Source organism: Takifugu rubripes, chromosome 7 (genome assembly GCF_901000725.2).
Source record: "Takifugu rubripes chromosome 7, fTakRub1.2, whole genome shotgun sequence".
Classification (NCBI taxonomy): domain Eukaryota; kingdom Metazoa; phylum Chordata; class Actinopteri; order Tetraodontiformes; family Tetraodontidae; genus Takifugu; species Takifugu rubripes.
The window spans coordinates 14,846,085-14,862,045 of NC_042291.1; the positions used below are offsets into that span (position 1 = coordinate 14,846,085).

At 46.7% G+C, this 15,961-nt stretch overlaps 4 protein-coding genes and 2 long non-coding RNA genes across 15 annotated transcripts; 3 read left to right on the top strand and 3 right to left on the bottom strand.

Annotated features, from left to right (window-relative positions):
* The first annotated feature begins 76 nt into the window (after window positions 1-76).
* On the top strand, window positions 77-1,935 carry nat14 (N-acetyltransferase 14 (GCN5-related, putative)). Of its 4 annotated transcripts, none has more exons than XM_011605856.2 (4): window positions 77-204; window positions 695-834; window positions 925-1,230; window positions 1,312-1,935. In XM_011605856.2, exons 2-4 carry the CDS (start codon window positions 754-756, stop codon window positions 1,744-1,746), a joined length of 822 nt encoding a protein of 273 aa, XP_011604158.1. In that variant the 5' UTR covers window positions 77-204; window positions 695-753; the 3' UTR covers window positions 1,747-1,935. The 4 variants fall into 4 exon arrangements, with proteins under 4 accessions (XP_011604158.1, XP_003966296.1, XP_029694949.1 ...); XM_003966247.3 differs by having other exon boundaries at window positions 85-296; XM_029839089.1 differs by lacking the exon at window positions 77-204 and adding an exon at window positions 332-367.
* On the bottom strand, window positions 1,412-5,513 carry LOC115250467 (uncharacterized). 3 transcript variants are annotated; one of them, XR_003889017.1, is made up of 4 exons: window positions 5,377-5,513; window positions 5,198-5,294; window positions 4,916-5,000; window positions 1,412-1,533 (listed from the first exon to the last, which is right to left on the bottom strand). It is a non-coding gene; the product is annotated as an uncharacterized lncRNA (long non-coding RNA). The 3 variants fall into 3 exon arrangements; XR_003889015.1 differs by lacking the exon at window positions 1,412-1,533 and adding an exon at window positions 2,444-4,066; XR_003889016.1 differs by lacking the exon at window positions 4,916-5,000 and having other exon boundaries at window positions 1,419-1,533.
* On the top strand, window positions 4,097-6,222 carry aicda (activation-induced cytidine deaminase). Of its 5 annotated transcripts, none has more exons than XM_011605855.2 (5): window positions 4,097-4,583; window positions 5,122-5,287; window positions 5,359-5,670; window positions 5,757-5,872; window positions 5,967-6,222. In XM_011605855.2, exons 1-5 carry the CDS (start codon window positions 4,564-4,566, stop codon window positions 5,977-5,979), a joined length of 627 nt encoding a protein of 208 aa, XP_011604157.1. In that variant the 5' UTR covers window positions 4,097-4,563; the 3' UTR covers window positions 5,980-6,222. The 5 variants fall into 5 exon arrangements, with proteins under 5 accessions (XP_011604157.1, XP_029694952.1, XP_003966295.1 ...); XM_029839092.1 differs by having other exon boundaries at window positions 5,359-5,650; XM_003966246.3 differs by having other exon boundaries at window positions 5,359-5,641.
* On the bottom strand, window positions 5,738-6,622 carry LOC115250468 (uncharacterized). The gene is made up of 4 exons (XR_003889018.1): window positions 6,532-6,622; window positions 6,227-6,268; window positions 5,989-6,105; window positions 5,738-5,887 (listed from the first exon to the last, which is right to left on the bottom strand). It is a non-coding gene; the product is annotated as an uncharacterized lncRNA (long non-coding RNA).
* A 278-nt stretch (window positions 6,623-6,900) lies between these two features.
* LOC101062617 (adaptin ear-binding coat-associated protein 1-like) lies at window positions 6,901-11,242 on the top strand. Its single transcript, XM_003966270.3, has 7 exons — window positions 6,901-7,150; window positions 7,964-8,064; window positions 8,499-8,603; window positions 8,751-8,832; window positions 8,912-9,020; window positions 9,143-9,290; window positions 9,736-11,242. The coding sequence occupies exons 1-7, from the start codon at window positions 7,050-7,052 to the stop codon at window positions 9,852-9,854; spliced, it is 765 nt and encodes a 254-aa protein (XP_003966319.1). The 5' UTR covers window positions 6,901-7,049; the 3' UTR covers window positions 9,855-11,242.
* On the bottom strand, window positions 11,236-13,974 carry mfap5 (microfibril associated protein 5). Its single transcript, XM_011605854.2, has 7 exons — window positions 13,836-13,974; window positions 12,796-12,871; window positions 12,652-12,684; window positions 12,500-12,535; window positions 12,333-12,420; window positions 11,790-11,863; window positions 11,236-11,712 (listed from the first exon to the last, which is right to left on the bottom strand). The coding sequence occupies exons 2-7, from the start codon at window positions 12,836-12,838 to the stop codon at window positions 11,600-11,602; spliced, it is 387 nt and encodes a 128-aa protein (XP_011604156.1). The 5' UTR covers window positions 12,839-12,871; window positions 13,836-13,974; the 3' UTR covers window positions 11,236-11,599.
* Between the last annotated feature and the right edge of the window lie 1,987 nt (window positions 13,975-15,961).

Here is a 15,961-nt window from a genome sequence, read left to right on the forward strand (position 1 = left end):
TTTAATTGTATTTAGAAACGCAACGTTTGAAGCGCGGTTTACGTTGCTTAAGCTATTCACGTACAACCTGCGCAGCGTGGGTCGTAAATACGCAGATGGCGTATAACGGAACGTCTCGAAGGCAGCCGGACGACCTATACGAGCGTACGTCGATGTCTGGAATTCCTATTTTCCGCAATAAACGAATCTTCCATTCAATCAAAGGTGCAAAAGCTGCATAAACTTTACATATATCCATAAGGTCCAGAGCGATTAAACTCACGCTATATGGATATTTTAGCTCCGTGGCGACAAAGGTAAGCGGAAACGGGGGGTTAGAACCGGAACACGGGGCCAAAACGTGTGAGGACAGACCGCAGCTGTTGTGGTAACCATATAAGGATGCGTTCAGGGTCTTAATGCTTTCAAATACGCCTTTTGATTATCACGATTTTTTCGACTTGAACCTAACACTTAGAATTCCGTGCTGAACTACTGGTAACATGCGTCATATAAAGCATTTATAATCCCCATCGGTCCGAAACCAGCTAAAGCCTCTTTAATTGTATAAGCTAAAATAAGAGACCCTTTAAATAAAAAAAGAAACCACAGTCGTGATGCAGATTACACCTATTTTGGCAATGATTTGTCTGTCAACTACCCTAAAGTTAGATTTGCAGTCTAACTGTATATTTGCCATTATATTTGTCCCTAGGTCCATTTGTTAAATGTGTGGATGTTGGAGTTAAAAGTTGAATCCTAAACACCCTAAAGATGGTGAGAGTGGAGCTGGATCAAGTTGTGATGAGGAGGATGAGGGAGGATGATATTGAAGCAGTCAAAGCCCTCATCAAGGTTTGCATAATCCCACAATGTTCATGGTAAATTATTTCCTTTCCTGCAGATTACCGGTAGTGTCTAAAACATCCATCACTGTTCCTTTAGGAGGGCTGCGAGGGCACAGAGAACCGACTCATCCTCCACATTCTCACTCGGCCGCTCTGCCTTTTCATCCTGGCCGTGCTGTCTTCCATCCTGCGATGCCTTGTCCACTCCTTCATCCTTGCTCTTGCCATTCCCGTCTTCCTGCTGATTGTCTTCCTCAAGATCACCATGCCGAGGTCCACGGGGGTTCTGGGCAGCAGCCGCCCTTACTGGGACTATGTCGGAAGCAGCTACAGGGGAACCCAGGATGAGACTCTCCAGAACCCCTATGCTCGGATCAGTGGAAAGACACCAGTGACTAAAGCGGTAAGTCTGCACTTCTTGTATTTTTTTGTCTATTCTCGTTAAGAAATGCCAGAGACAAATAGTTTTTATTCTTTTATTCAGCCAAGACGCAGACTCGGAACCAAAGAGAAGGAATCGACAGAGAAGATCACCCCTGAGAGGGAACAGACGGCGGGGCAGGTGTGGGTGGCAGACTGCGAGGGGGATATCCTCGGTTGCATCTTCAGGGAAAGTGAAAGTCGGGCAGGCGTCAGGAGGATCTGCAGGCTGGTGATCGGCAGCTGGTACCGCAGGGAGGGCCTGGGCCGGCTGCTGGTCCAGAGCCTGGAACAGAAAGAGAGTCAGAGGGGCGCTGACAGGGTGTATGCACACGTCCCCTACCCCTCCAAGGTGGGGGAGGTCTTCTTCAGGAAGCTGGGCTATCTGCAGCTCGGGGAGCAGAACGATGAGGACGATGGTGAAGAGGTGAAGCTGGAGCATCCAGAGAGGGGTTTCCTGGGATACCCCCTCACAAAGGTGTTTTATAAAGACCTGTGACGATGACCGTGCGGGTGGTGAAGAAAATCATCCAATTAAAATCCGTCTGGATTTGAATGGCTCCATATATCCGTGTTTAATTGACCCTGATGTGCTATTTATTTACTGTTTACTTATTTAAAGAACCACTCCTGTCGTGAATTTTGTTTCTTATCATTTGCAATGAAATAAAACACCTCTTAAACTTTTTCCACTGGGTCTGTGGGTGTGATTGCATGCGTTGCACATTTGCCTGTATGTAAAACAATGCAGATGTGTAGAAGGATGTACAGTGACTGTATAGGAAGTGTGTGGTTTGTGTGAATGTGCATCTTTTCTGTCTGCTCGTAGCTTTTACTGTATGTGCTATCTGGCTTTCTCTTGCCAACTTTCACCTACAGTTTGTGGTTCCATGAGTCTGCATAAGCAGAGCTCTATCTTTTCACTTCAGACTTGCTTCCTTTATTTTAGTTTTTACTGTATATATCATTATTTATGATGACAAAACCAAATGAAGAGGAAAATCACATTTGGGCAAATAGCCATTGTTTCTGTTCATGGTTAGCAACATTTTTTTATTAAAACATGTTGAATGCATTAATAACATGTTTCAATAATGCATGTAATATGTTAAAAAAACAATTAAAAGGCAACACATTCTGACTGAGCTCTGTGGTTTGCAGGTGAATGACAGTTAACAAACTAAGTGAGGAAATGCTCACAGCACCAGTCTGCGGCTAACCGTAATATGGTTAGCAGTACGTGCACTGCACTGCTACCGAAGCTGCTAACCTCAATGGGTGTTGGTCAAGTGTTCGCTCGCCACAGGTAAACACCACGGGACGTTTTTTTTTTTTTAGAAGGCCAATGTGTGTAAAATGGCGGTCGGCCTCACCTGATGAAATAAAAGAGGAATAAAGGCCCTTTTCACTTGCAAATGTGAAATCATGCAAGCTGCACTGGAAAAAGTCACAGCCCTTTAATTAAAGATGAAAAAGTCCCCTGTAACACAACAATGCCGCATGAGCAAGTGTGTGGCCAGGTCATTTTCACCCTGTGAAAAAGGGTTTTACTGGCGACACGTCTTAATCATGGAGTTGTTTCTTCATGCCTGTCAGAGAGCAGACACCTGCTCACAGGGCCTCTAGCTTTGCAAACTGTGGCTATTATTGTTGTCAGGAAACAGATGTGAGTTCAAACACTGGAAAGAAACTCTGTTTGTGACTGTGGTCGTGTGCGTCTGCACGGTATGGCTGAGTGTGAGTGTTTGTGCGCGCGTACAGGGTGTGGGCGGGTGGGTTTTTTTTTTTGTCCGGAAAGTATGACTCGGCATTTCCTACACCCTGCCTCTGCCCCTGACTACGGGCAAAATGCACAGCCATGTCTGGCCGTGCTCTCCGACGAAGATGCACACTGGCCGAGTGTGAATGGGGCCGGTTGTGCACGTGAGCGTTCATGTGTGACTGGTAGTTGACCTTGGTCGGTCGTGGTCAAAAGCAGAGAGCCGGGTGGGAAGTGGTTACACAGAGTTGGCTTGTAATCAGGCTCTCGAAGTCAAGAAAAGACACATGCACAAGCTCAAGTGTGCACTGACGCTCGCCTCAGTGCACCTTCAAAGTAATGCAATGTGATGTGAGGTTGCTGGGAGCCGGTAGACACACATGATTCATTCTAAATTTGGGGGGCACCGCACAATCACCGTAGGATATATATATTAGATAAATTCATTCCAGATGATGTGTAACATTTAGACTGTGTTTTTGCCGCTCGTACAGATGGCTAACACACGCACGTACGCAGATACGCACGCAGATGAGCTCCAAAAACAGCCACCCTGGGAAACGGTGAATTCCCCAAACCACAGAGTGCAGGAGAGGGTGAGGGGGAGTCATGGGAAAGCGAAACGCCGGCATACAATGAGCACGCTGGGCAAGGATGGAACAGACGGGGCCAAGGAAATGACAAAGGCAGAGTAAAACACATCTTAATTTAGCAAGAGCGGGTGAGAGCATCTGACAGTTCAAAGTCTCAGGAGTGAGATTTGGCCAAACTTTGTGGTTTGTGAGCCGGCCAGCTGTTCTCGCGCACACGTAGTGCGAGGGTGGCAGATTACAGCTCTGCTCCTTGCTTGACACAGTTTGGGAAAACCCAGATGAGAGGACAGAGTAGGTGTCAGGGCTTCCATGGTCTGGGAATGCCTACGGCTGCACCAGGCCCTGGAGCCTCCACGGTTGGGGTCTGACGCTTGGCAAATTAAAGGAGTGGGGGGGGGGGGGGGGGGGGGGGGGGTCAGCGGCGATCCAGGCGTGGAGGCGCGAGCTCCAATGTTTCGGTCAGCGACCTGTGAAAACCAGAGGACACTTGAGCGGACGTGTCTTCAATGATCGGAAATTTCCAGCCAGTTGGCTCCGTTTACTGACGTCGGTGAAAAACTCCAAAGGTTACGAATCACGTCAAACACAAATTACCTGTGGTCACTCAAAGCAGTAAAATCCGTATCCTCTAATTTGCTTTCCCAATAAGAATTATCTATTGCTTCTACCAAATGAATCAGCTTGTGAGCAAACGTCTCTTTTAAGCACATTAAAGCCATTTCCTGATAATGACTCTGGGAATTTCTGCCTATTGTGTGCATCACGCCCGTTTCAAGCTACTCTATTTTTTTTAAAAACTTTCCATCCAATGAGAATCGGCATCTATAGTAGGCAGGATGTTTATGTTTAGAGGTATATACTCTCAGTTCCCCTCCTTTACCCCCAATACTCTCACACTTTCGCTCGTTTCTCATTTACCTACATTCATATCCCGCCCGCCGAGTGTCAAAGCGCGTCTTTCAAAATGATCACCAAGCTAGACAGGTGAGCAAAAATCATGCATTCTCTTCATGTCGTGTATACTTTTCGATTTGATGCATCTATTACACCTCAACTCTGTACGCACGTGGACAAAAATCATTTTTTTACACATTAATAAATGGTGATACCAGGCTGAGACAATTGCATTCTCTTGGCTATCTGTGGCTCTATGACACCTAAGAACGCGACAAATTGCAGTTTCAGCATTAATCGGTTCTGCGACCAGTTGTGAAAGTGAGAGTTGGAGTAAAATAAATGAATGTTAGTTGCCCTCTGAATGTCCATCGCTCACGTTTCGGTTAACCGCAGGTTTTACATGAGTTTACTGGGCTTACCTCGTTATTAATACCCAAAGTTCAAGGATGAATCACCCGACTGTCTGTTTCAGCTAATGACAGCGGCAACTCTCGTCTCGGGTTTCTCGACATGAAACGCAGAACAACAACATTTGTGAAAGTTACCAGGAATGTGTAAATAGGCCGTGCTTCCCTATCATCCCACGCTAGCCTGTAGTGAAATGAGCTTCGCCCCTTTTTCTCAGTATGCTTTTGCCAAGAAAGAAGTTCATCTACCATTACAAGAATGTGCGATGGGCACGGGGCCGGCACGAGACCTACCTCTGCTTTGTGGTGAAGAGGCGAGTGGGCCCAGACACGCTAACCTTTGACTTTGGACACCTCCGCAATCGCAGTGGCTGCCACGTAGAGGTAAGAGCTGCAGGTTAAGGGGACAGAACCTGGACTGAATCTAAATGTGCCTGTCTGCGATGTGAATACAGCTGCTTTTCCTGCGTTACCTGGGAGCCTTATGCCCTGGGTTGTGGGGTTACGGAGCCGCCGGAGAGAAGAGGCTCAGTTACTCCGTTACCTGGTTCTGCTCCTGGTCTCCCTGTGTCAACTGCTCCATCCAACTCTGCCAGTTTCTCAATAACACCCCCAACCTTCGCCTCAGGATCTTTGTCTCTCGCCTTTACTTTTGTGACCTGGAGGACAGCCTTGAAAGAGAAGGCCTGAGGATGCTGACCAAAGCCGGCGTGAGGATCTCAGTGATGAGCTACAAAGGTGGCGGTGGTGGGCTTGCACCTGAGCTGGTGGATGCACAGAGCACCAAAAGTCATTTTATCTATATAAGGAAATATGGATGCTGGTGATAATGGGTTTATGGGTTTTTTTCCAGACTATTTCTATTGCTGGCAGAAATTTGTGGATTGCAAAAAGAGCAACTTCAAGGCCTGGGAAGAGCTGCATCAAAACTCTGTACGCCTCACCCGCAAACTCAATCGCATTCTGCAGGTAGAAGATCCAAAGCTGCTTTTGGAAAAGAAAAAAACAGCACTTTTCAAAGAAAATAACTTTTTCATTGACTTTTTCCCCCCTGCTTTTCCAGGCCTGGGATTTAGAAGACTTACGAGATGCTCTTAAGCTCCTCGGATTCTGAAACCTACTTCATGGCCTCATCTTCGTCATCTCGTCTTCGTCAGCTCTTTCATAAATAATGGTGTCTGTCCATCACTACAATTGCTAACCTGAGAATGTGAAAAAGTGCAAAAAATAACTTTTGTGTTGGAGCAAGGCTTGAAATGTAAGGTTGCTGCTTGTTTTTGTAGAAATGTCTGGAAAAAAATAAAATCACATGCCTGGACTTACTGTCTATTGTGCATTCATCTGGAGCCAAATCATTGGTCATATCTGAGGAGGTTAAAACAGAAAATAGTGGTGACGTTATAAATTTCAAGCAAACCTGGAGAAAACAAGGAAAAAAGACAAGGGGATGGCTGTGCAAATCTATCATGGTTCAGTTAATGGGAACAGTGATGGAAGAGCAGCAGTAAGAATCATCTAATTGGCAGTTTAAAAATAGCATTTGAGCTGTGCTAGTTTCTCAAACCACAATGAGCCTCAACACGGTGATAAAGAAGGAAATGAAACACATCGACCACTAACTATTCTACCTGAAGGTGATGCAGCAAAGGTGATGCTCAACGGTGCAGGAAGTGCAGCTTAACCAGCACTAACTCATCATGAAGCTGAAGAATGGTGACTAAAAAAGATAAGCAGCTTTTGAGCTTTGGGGATAAATACTATTATGTAACGTTAAATTTTATGTTAATAATGCAGCCCTTTTAAAACAACACACACCTGATGACCTACTTCCTTATAAGTGTAACTGATGCTCACATGTGGTGCCTGTAAAGTGCTAGCTTGATTTAGCCAGATGCTTTGTTGGATCAGTGGTCTAATTGTTGCTTTATGATTCAACTATGTTGATTTTGTACACTAATGGGAACATAATTGCCCCGTTTAAATAACTAAATAAACAAACGGTGGACTCTGCCTTTAATAATAACACATCCTCCAGCGTGGTACATAGTTGCTGCGCGAGTACATCGTCCATTACGGTCACGTCGATGTTAACGGCGCACGGACACAGCTCTCAGCACCGGCGTGCACCGACCGTGTACAAATCAAGATGGCGACCGAGGGTCAGTCCGAGTACGAGTCGGTCCTCTGTGTCAAACCCGAGGTCAACGTTTACCGAATACCACCGAGAGCATCCAACCGGGCTATCAGGTGAGGGGGAGAGGGGCAGGCCCGACGCTGGGGCGGCGTCAGCGGCACCGCCGGGAGACCTACGCACCGAGCTCCTCCGCTGGTCACGCAGCCTCCGGTCAGGTGGCCGTAGTTTTCGTGCGGGCGTATGTTTTTGCTGTGTAATTACAAGGTCATTACGGAAAATGCGTAACACAGCGGTACGCACAATAACAGGGATAACGGGCGGAACCGGGTTTAATCCCCTCGGTTTGTTTACACTCACGATATCGAATGAAAACGACGAATACTGACATTTCTCCAAAGTCCATTTGATTCTAATGTCGTAGTTCCACGCAATTATGTTAAAGTATCCCTCAATTGCGTCTTTGACTGAAAAGAGCAGCAGCTTATGTAGTACAACTAGACAACTTTTAATATGCACGTATTGTTACATATATATTATGTTTGCAGGTTATTGTTTGCCACTGGCTGGTGCAGCATTGTCTGAGTGGCCCCGGCACCAACTGTAGTCTGGGCCGGAGCCTCACGGGGCCCAGCCTTTGGTTCACTAGTGATCATATGCATAGTGAGTAACAGCGGTGATGTAACATTTCTGCCGTAGGTTTCAGTAAAATTCCTGCCCGGCGACTTAGTCACGTTCCATTCCGATAGAAAATAATACAGCCGGAGCGTGTGTGGGCGTGGAGTGAATCACGCTGGTGGCACAAACACAAACAAAGGTCCCTTGGCGTCTCCTTCTTCTCCCCTCGCTGTGTCTCAATCACCTGCCTCACCTTTGTCATGCTTCTCCGCCCCCCCCCCCCCCCCCCCCCCCCCGCATTTGTACACCAGGGCCGCCGATTGGAAGCTGGACTCCCCCGACTGGACGGGGCGAATGCGGCTGACGGCGCGGGGCAAAGTGGCCTACGTGAAACTGGAAGACAAGATCTCTGGTGAGCAACCGACAGACAGACAGACAGACAGACAGACAGACAGACAGACAGACAGACAGACAGACAGACAGACAGACAGACAGACAGACAGACAGACAGACAGACAGACAGACAGACAGACAGACAGACAGACAGACAGACAGACAGACAGACAGGGCAGTGTCATTGTTTACTGCGCTGTCACTGTATAGTCTCCTCCACCACCCCCTCCCTGGTACTCATCTGTTCCAAGGTGACCCAGCCTGCGTCCAGCCAGGCGGGTTATTTCGAAGCTGATAATTATAATTAGATTATTACATTGTTTATTTATTTGTCGCCTGTAAAATAATCAAATGGGTTCCAGTGTGGCTTAACTTTAGTGGGACCTTCGGCAGTTTTAGTCGCCGTACCTTTTGCGACAGGTAATCGTGTTTTTGTGTTATTCCAAACAACAGGGGAGTTGTTTGCCCAAGCCCCAGTGACCGAATTCCCTGGCATCGCCGTGGAAACGGTCAGTGACTCAAGTCGCTACTTTGTGCTTCGCATTCAGGACGACAGCGGTGAGTAAAAGCTTTGTGATTGGAAACAATCACTCGAGCGAACAGCTGCTCAGCGTATGACGAAGAGCAGACGTTCAGCACGGTGATTTTCTTTTCCTCCCCTAAATGGTTGAAACCGCTTGTTATTGTTGTTATTGTGTTTGCCAGGTCGAAGCGCGTTCATAGGCATTGGCTTCGGCGACCGCTGCGATGCCTTTGATTTGAACGTTGCGCTTCAGGATCATTTCAAGTATGCGGCTGTTAGTGGTTGGTTGTTTTATTAGGGAAGGTACATTAAGTCCATTATTAAATATCTTCTTTTTATCTAGGTGGGTGAAACAGGAGAGTGAGTTGAGTAAGCAGGCCCAGGCTCCAGACTCCACTCCTAAACTGGACTTGGGCTTCAAAGAAGGACAGACTATTACTCTCAATATTGGGGTAATTATTTTTAAGCTTAATTTAGCGCACTAAATGATATAGATGCAAAACTGTGCCATAAATCTCACGCTCGTTGTCTGATTTAACATTTTTCTCTCGTCTCATTTTTCGGTCATTTCCAGCAATCAAAAAAGAAAGACAGGACTCGTCCCCAAAGTTCAGGTGGACTCGGCCTTCTTCCACCTCCACCTGGGGGGAAGTTAGCTCCACCCCCTTCGTCTCGATCGACCAATCATGCTGTACAACCATCTGCAGGGGGAAGTGACACTGGTAGGTATTTGTTAGGGGGATCTTTTTGTGAATATTCATTCCTCTGAGATAATTAAATGTTGATTATGAAGCTTCTAATTGCTCAGAATTAACACGCAGTCGCTAATTTGGATGTATCACACATGATTGTGCAGGCAGGACTTTAATGTTGCTGTTGCTGTGATGCACGAAGGAAGAAAAAGAAAAAATAATTGAAGAATGATTTAAATAAGGGCAATTAAAAAGCTTGATGTAGCTACAATATATTTATTTGCTGAGTTATAGACGTCTCTTTCACCATGTTGGCCAATGAAAAAAGTCTTTTTAGACCTCATGGAAGCAGTGACTGATACCAGCAGTCTTTTTTTGACTCTAGATCCACGATTTGTGACTACAGTTTCATAAATCGAATAGACAAAGACTTGCCATCAAAACATGGATTAACCTTTTTTATTTTGATCGACAGCTACTTTGCTTGACCTGGACTGCAGTAATTCCAACTCAGCGCCTCCATCCAACACCTCCAGCACCACCACGCCCAGCGCTGACCTGTGGTCAGACTTTGACCCCGTGTCCCCAAAGTGACGAGGATCAGACCTGCTTTCACGCTCTTATTATGCAGCACTTTCTGGGTTCTCTCTCTCTCTTTGTCTCTCTCTCTCTCTGCCAAACATCTGTTCGTCTGTAGAGTTTGGGTCCGTCGTGGGTTTTGTTCTTTGGCCAGCTAAACCTTCAGTAACAGTCTGTATTTCTCACCCCTCCCTCCATCATTCCTTCCTTTTTTAATACCTCTTCACTCCGCATCCATTCCCCCTTTTGTTAAATTGACTTCGCCTCTGTGTTTTTGTTTTTCTGATTTTCATTTTAGAGTTTACAAAACTACGATAAAGGGAAACTTCTGAAAACCGAGTCATAATATATAGTGATGAGTGAATTTAATGTACAGAGAATACTTATTTAATGTATATATTGTCAGTAGCTGCTAGGTCCTGTCACTGGTGTTGTCACCTGTATGTACTGTAACTTGTACTGTCTCTGTCCTCAGCAGCTGGACTGACTGCATGCACCGACTGGGACAGTCTGGAGATAAAAGGCATAAAGTCTGCATTTAATGCAGCGATCGTTGAGACGGCACTTCTAATTTAGTTTACGTGTAAGAGGCTGACGTGCTACAGCTGACCAGCTCTCTCGAGGGGAGGTCTTGATGTTGCTAGAGATGTCGAGGCAAGCTTAATTTCACCTGGGACAGGTCTTTAGGGCCGTCTGCTTTGTCTCAGCTGGACATCGGCAGGAGACAGAGGCGAATGGGTGTCGGGCGCAACTGGGTGTTGACGAAGAAACGAGAGGAACAAGTGTTTTTGTCGGGTCTCAGGGGGACACGGACGTGCGTAGTTTCCACGCAGTGCAGCCGCAAGGGCCCGGGAGCGAGACGCCCGAGGTCGCGACCCGTCTCCCGCTTGATGGATCGGTCTGTGTTTCTGCACTGTCGGGGGATGGGGAGGGGGGGGGGGGGTTGTTTCCTCCCTGTTCTGTTTTCTTTTTAAGAAGCCGATCATTGACGTCACTGGTGACGCGTCGTAGCGTAGAAATGAGATCAAACTGAGGCGCCTGTTTCCGTGTTAACGTGCGGAGTTATTTTGAACGTGCGTGCTGATTCTGGTAAATGTGATTCTGGGGCCGAGCCAGGGAGTGTTTTTGTTGTGATGTGGGACCATGTGGAGGCAGGAGTGATGTCGCACTCGCATCACAGGCACGTGTTGTGACACACGACCGTGACAAGGGTGCAGATCATTGTCTGAGGTATTGCTTCCCTCCCTCCTCCTGTTATTTGTTATCTCACTGTATGTATGTAAAGAAACGTACCTGGACATAAATATGCAAAGAAAAAGTTAACTGACTGTAAATGAGCCCCCCCCCCCCTCCCCCCCGGTAACTAAAGCAACAGAATAAATAACAATAATGCAACAACTGTTGACCACATGTGGGGTTTTTTTATTTATTTTTGATACATTGGTGCACATACTGTAATACAGGGAGTTAAAATCTGCTTCTTTTTACAATGAACTAGCATTTGGCTGCTATAGGCCCATTAATACAGCACCTAAAGACGGTCAGAAACCATTAAATGCATGACCGTGGTCCAACAATACACAGGTAAAATAAGCACCTCTCCAATATTCACATACAAAGGACTAATATATAGATGTAGATATGTGTGTGCACACTTGTGCGTACAAGAGGGACCCCCAGGTGGTGGATTTATGGTGTTATGGTCTGTTCTTTATGGCCACAGCTCTTGGATTTGGTCTCCACCTTTGAGGGTGGTCTCATCAGGCCATGTTTGCCCAGGTTTTGGTGTTACCAAGGCGATGGCGACAGTCATTCCTCTTAGTCGATCTCTCAACACGCCTGGGCCACCCGGACAACTCTCGGCATCGCTCAGCTGTAATGACCAAAAGATGTTTCTGTGACGTTTGTTGGCTCAGACAGATGCTGTTTTTCTAACTGTTGACCTCTGACCTTTCCGGTACTCGTCCTGCGGGCACACCGTCCTCATGCAGATCTCTTTGTTGATCACATACACGCGGGGGAGACTGCATCACAGATAGAACAGCATCAGGGATATTGTACAAGGGACACGGGATCTGGTGCGATGCCACCATGGTAGCGTTACACACTGCCTGGATTTAAAACTGCCCTTTTATTACATTTGCACTCAAATCCCCAAATCTCCGCTTTGTACTATGAAATCTCCGTTCCTCACTGAACTTGGTGTTTCACATGACGAGCAACATTTCAATATTTAAGGGTCCAGCAAGATTTGGTGACACCTAGTGGTGAGAATATAGACTGTAGGAGTTGAATATTAACACGTCAGAGACCCTGATTTACTGAGCCTAACGTGATGGTAAACCACCTGCACCAATTATTAAATGAACATTTTAAATCCTAAATGAATGCAAAGACAGTAACTACTCAGTTATTACACACCCAATATACACACACGTTGACCTTAAACCTGCACTTTATAGGGCTGGGGTTCGTGTCGGGGTTCTGCATCACCTGTAGAAACACATGGCGCCGACGCACTGCTTGATGGGCCTGTGGACCGAATACATCCTCGTGCAGGGGTACATCTCCTCCCTGCAGTCTGCAGAGACAGGGGATGAAGAAGGTCAGTCAGTGAGAGCGGACAAGGCGGCCACCATCTTGTGGGACCCGTGACTCACTCGGAGGTACGGTGGCTGCAGGTGCCGCGGTGCTCTCTGGAAAGGAAAGGACACAATGAGAGTGGGAACCCGTGAAACCAGCGACAGGAGAAACGGAAGTCATGCGCCATAACGTGTGCCGGCTGTGAGTGTGACTCTGTGAGGAGGCTCACCGGGCTGTGGTTCCTGGGCTACAGCTGTGAGCGCTGTGGAACAGAAACCACATGAGGGGAGTGTTTCGCAGCATAAAAACAAACACGCAGGGACTCAACCATAATTAAACAAGATGATTTGTGTGTTCTGTTTGGCAGCCGTACCGTGGAAACTGCAGAGGAGCAGGACCACTGGAAGGCTGCCCATTCCTTCAACTTGTAAGAGGTATACTTTTACGAGCTAGAGGAAGCCGAAGAGGAAAAGAGTCGGGGTGATTTCACACTGAGGAACTGTTCAATATCCTCGCTCATGATCTGGCCACTGTTTATGTTTCCTTCAACCTGCTCGCACATAAATGCTGCTGGCGTTCCAGGTCACTGTAATGTTTTCCCTAAAGTTCTGCTCCACCTATAAACACAGAGAGTCGCGCCGTGTTTTGGGGAGCGGCGGAGGTGTTGGCCGCTGCTTTAGTTAATGTGTTCTGCAGGAGAACTTGCAGCGATTAGAAGCGACCAGATTAAAGGAAAAACACCTTTAAACAGAGGTTAAAACTGTCTTTTTATCTTCTCTTCCCCCCACCCCTCCTCACGCTTCCTTTCCTCCCGTCTTCCCTCCTCTCCCGCCCTCCATCATTCCTCTCCTGATGTGTCAGTGTAACTTTGGAGTCCAAGACGTGAGTTCTCTCTCAAGAATGTGTGTTTTTTTTTTTTTTTGTGCCCGCTTTGAGCACCCCCACCTCCACCCCTCCACCCCTCCCCGGTTACAGTTGCACATTCTTTTACAGCTTTTCCGAGAACATGTCACAGCTTTCTGGCTGTATGATATTTCTGGCCCCTCTGAGCATCACTGTTTTGTCTTAAGTTGTCTTTTCCTCCCCCCCCCCCCCACCCCCCCACTCTGATAATGGCAGATGGATGTTTCTGCAAGTACACATATGAAACATTTCGACCGTCTTGGTTTAACTCGATGCCACCTTGCGAGCTTGACGACTTCTTTTCCCCCAAAAAATTGTGCTTCCTGAGCTGTATAATGAGGAGTTTCGGCTCCTGAGTGAATTATCTGATTCGCATGAATGACGCCTTCCACATTTATATATTACAAAGGAAATATGTACATTATTCTCTTTAGATGTGAGATATTCTGCACTAGGTGAAATCTACAAATCGGTCAGATCCAAAAACAAGCATACTGGATTTGTACTCACAACTTTTGCTGTCGTCCACTGTTGCTTTACTTTTATGAATCTTTTGTCTCCTCTTTCCCCTCCTTTCTTCCTCCTTTCTCTTCACTCCCCTCCTTCTCCTCCTCCTCCCCCCGTTTTCCCAAAAACTTTCTTGCTTTTCACTTTTTCCCCTGCCCCAATCCAGGGAAAAGAAGAGAGCATGCAGCTCTGGGTTGAACTGGGTTGTTGTCCCATCATGTTGTCACATAAAGCACCTGAAGTCTTCCATCGTCCCCACTAAATACAGCCGTCACTCCCAAAGATGAGCAGACCTTCCTACAAAATAACACCCAGCCTAACGTGTTTAACACCTGATTCTTTATTTAATTTATTTCCGTCCTCCTTTAGAGCAGCAACTGCAACCTTTGTTTAATCTGCTTTATTTATTGGTGGTTGAAACTGAAATAAGAAAGCAATAGGATTGACGTGACATCCCATCAGTAGTCCTGTTCATTTTGGGCTGCTGCACTACCTGTTTGACCAGCAGGGGGCGCGCTCCACGTGGAAATGCTCTCAGGCCTCTGCAGAGACCGTGAGTGTTAAAAAATTCACACGTGTTCATAATTTTAGTACCAAATATCTGTAACAGTGGCAGTAAATCATTCACATGTAAAATCAGCCCACTCTTGTCCCAAAGATCCTACTTATGAAGAAGCAAACTGCTGATGATTCTAATCGCGGAGTGTTCAGGAAAACTACACATATCTTAGATTTTACTTCAAAATATTACACAATATTTCAATAGTTAATTTAGATTCAATTGGAAAACAGTTGAAGACGCGTCGATGTTCTGATCTCACTGTTTAATACCAGTTAATGACTGAATGTGTTGGAATCAAATGTGAGAGGTTTTTGAATCATGGAATCCAAGTCTAAAGGATCCCATCTTAAAAAGAGCCTGAATGAAAAAAGGCGATCAATCCTGGGGATTAACGTCACCACTAACTGCATAAATAAATAAACAAACAAATAAATCAGTGTTGCATTATCACGAACAGCTACACTCCACATAAAACCTGAGGAAAACAAAGCCACAACGTGACATCGGCTCTTCTGCTGATTCAATAAACAAGGACACTCAGCAGGTGCTTGTCTGTGCTGGTAGATTAGGATCTAACTGTAGTGATGAATAACAGCGGTATAACGATCACTTCTAATCTTGAAATGTATCCATCCTTTGCACGCCGTTTGTGCTTGGGTCCATCAGTTAGGAGTTTAAGATGCATCCAAATGTGAGAGTGACTATCAAGGCCGTTGCTCTTGACCCCCTCGGACGCTCGTTGTCCTGGCTGAGAAACTGGACTCTGCGGTGGCGTTCAAGCTTGGCCGATATAAATGTTGCCGCACATACCCCCGAAGTCACAAACAGCAAGCCCGAATGCCTCGCGCCCCCGCGGTTGGGCTGAATTCGAGAGGGAGAAACCCATCATCCGTCTGACATATTGGGGTTACGCGGGATTCAAGTCAGCCGCCGCTGGCGTGGCCCTAACAAGGTCGCCGGGCGAACGCGATGACAGCTGGACAGATGGCGGCAGTGTAAGATAAAGAGATGAGCCATGAGGGATGATCAATCCTTCAAAGCACATCAACCTGCCACTCTGGCCACGCTGCCCTGGCAGGAGGGGAAGAACACCGAGGTGAGGAGAGGCCGAAAGAGGCCACAGCCGAGAGGGGAGCCAGGAAGAGGAGTGGGAAAGTAATGTAAAATGGTTAAGGCTGTCATTCCAGATAGTAAACACTTGTTTATTAGCTGAGCTTGAATCCAGGAGGCACGCGAGGTCTGTAACGGCCCGACTCGGCATCTCCTTTTCACCCCGACACGCTCGCCCCTTCCCCTGCCCTGACTTCTATTTCAGCACCTGATACATGTTTTTTATGCAAGTACACACACACACACACACAAGTTGGCACAATGCATTCTCTGGCCCGTAACCTGAACCAGAACATCACAAATAGATGTTGAACGCCTGTACTAACGCACACTATGTGTGAAGTAATTCAAAAAGAAAACTCTGCACTTCGGGGGCGTCTGTGGACCGTGTTCCTACAGCCGCTTCGGGCTGAAGGTCAGAGTGAACTCTCCCATTTGCAAGTTGCCATTTTGAGGT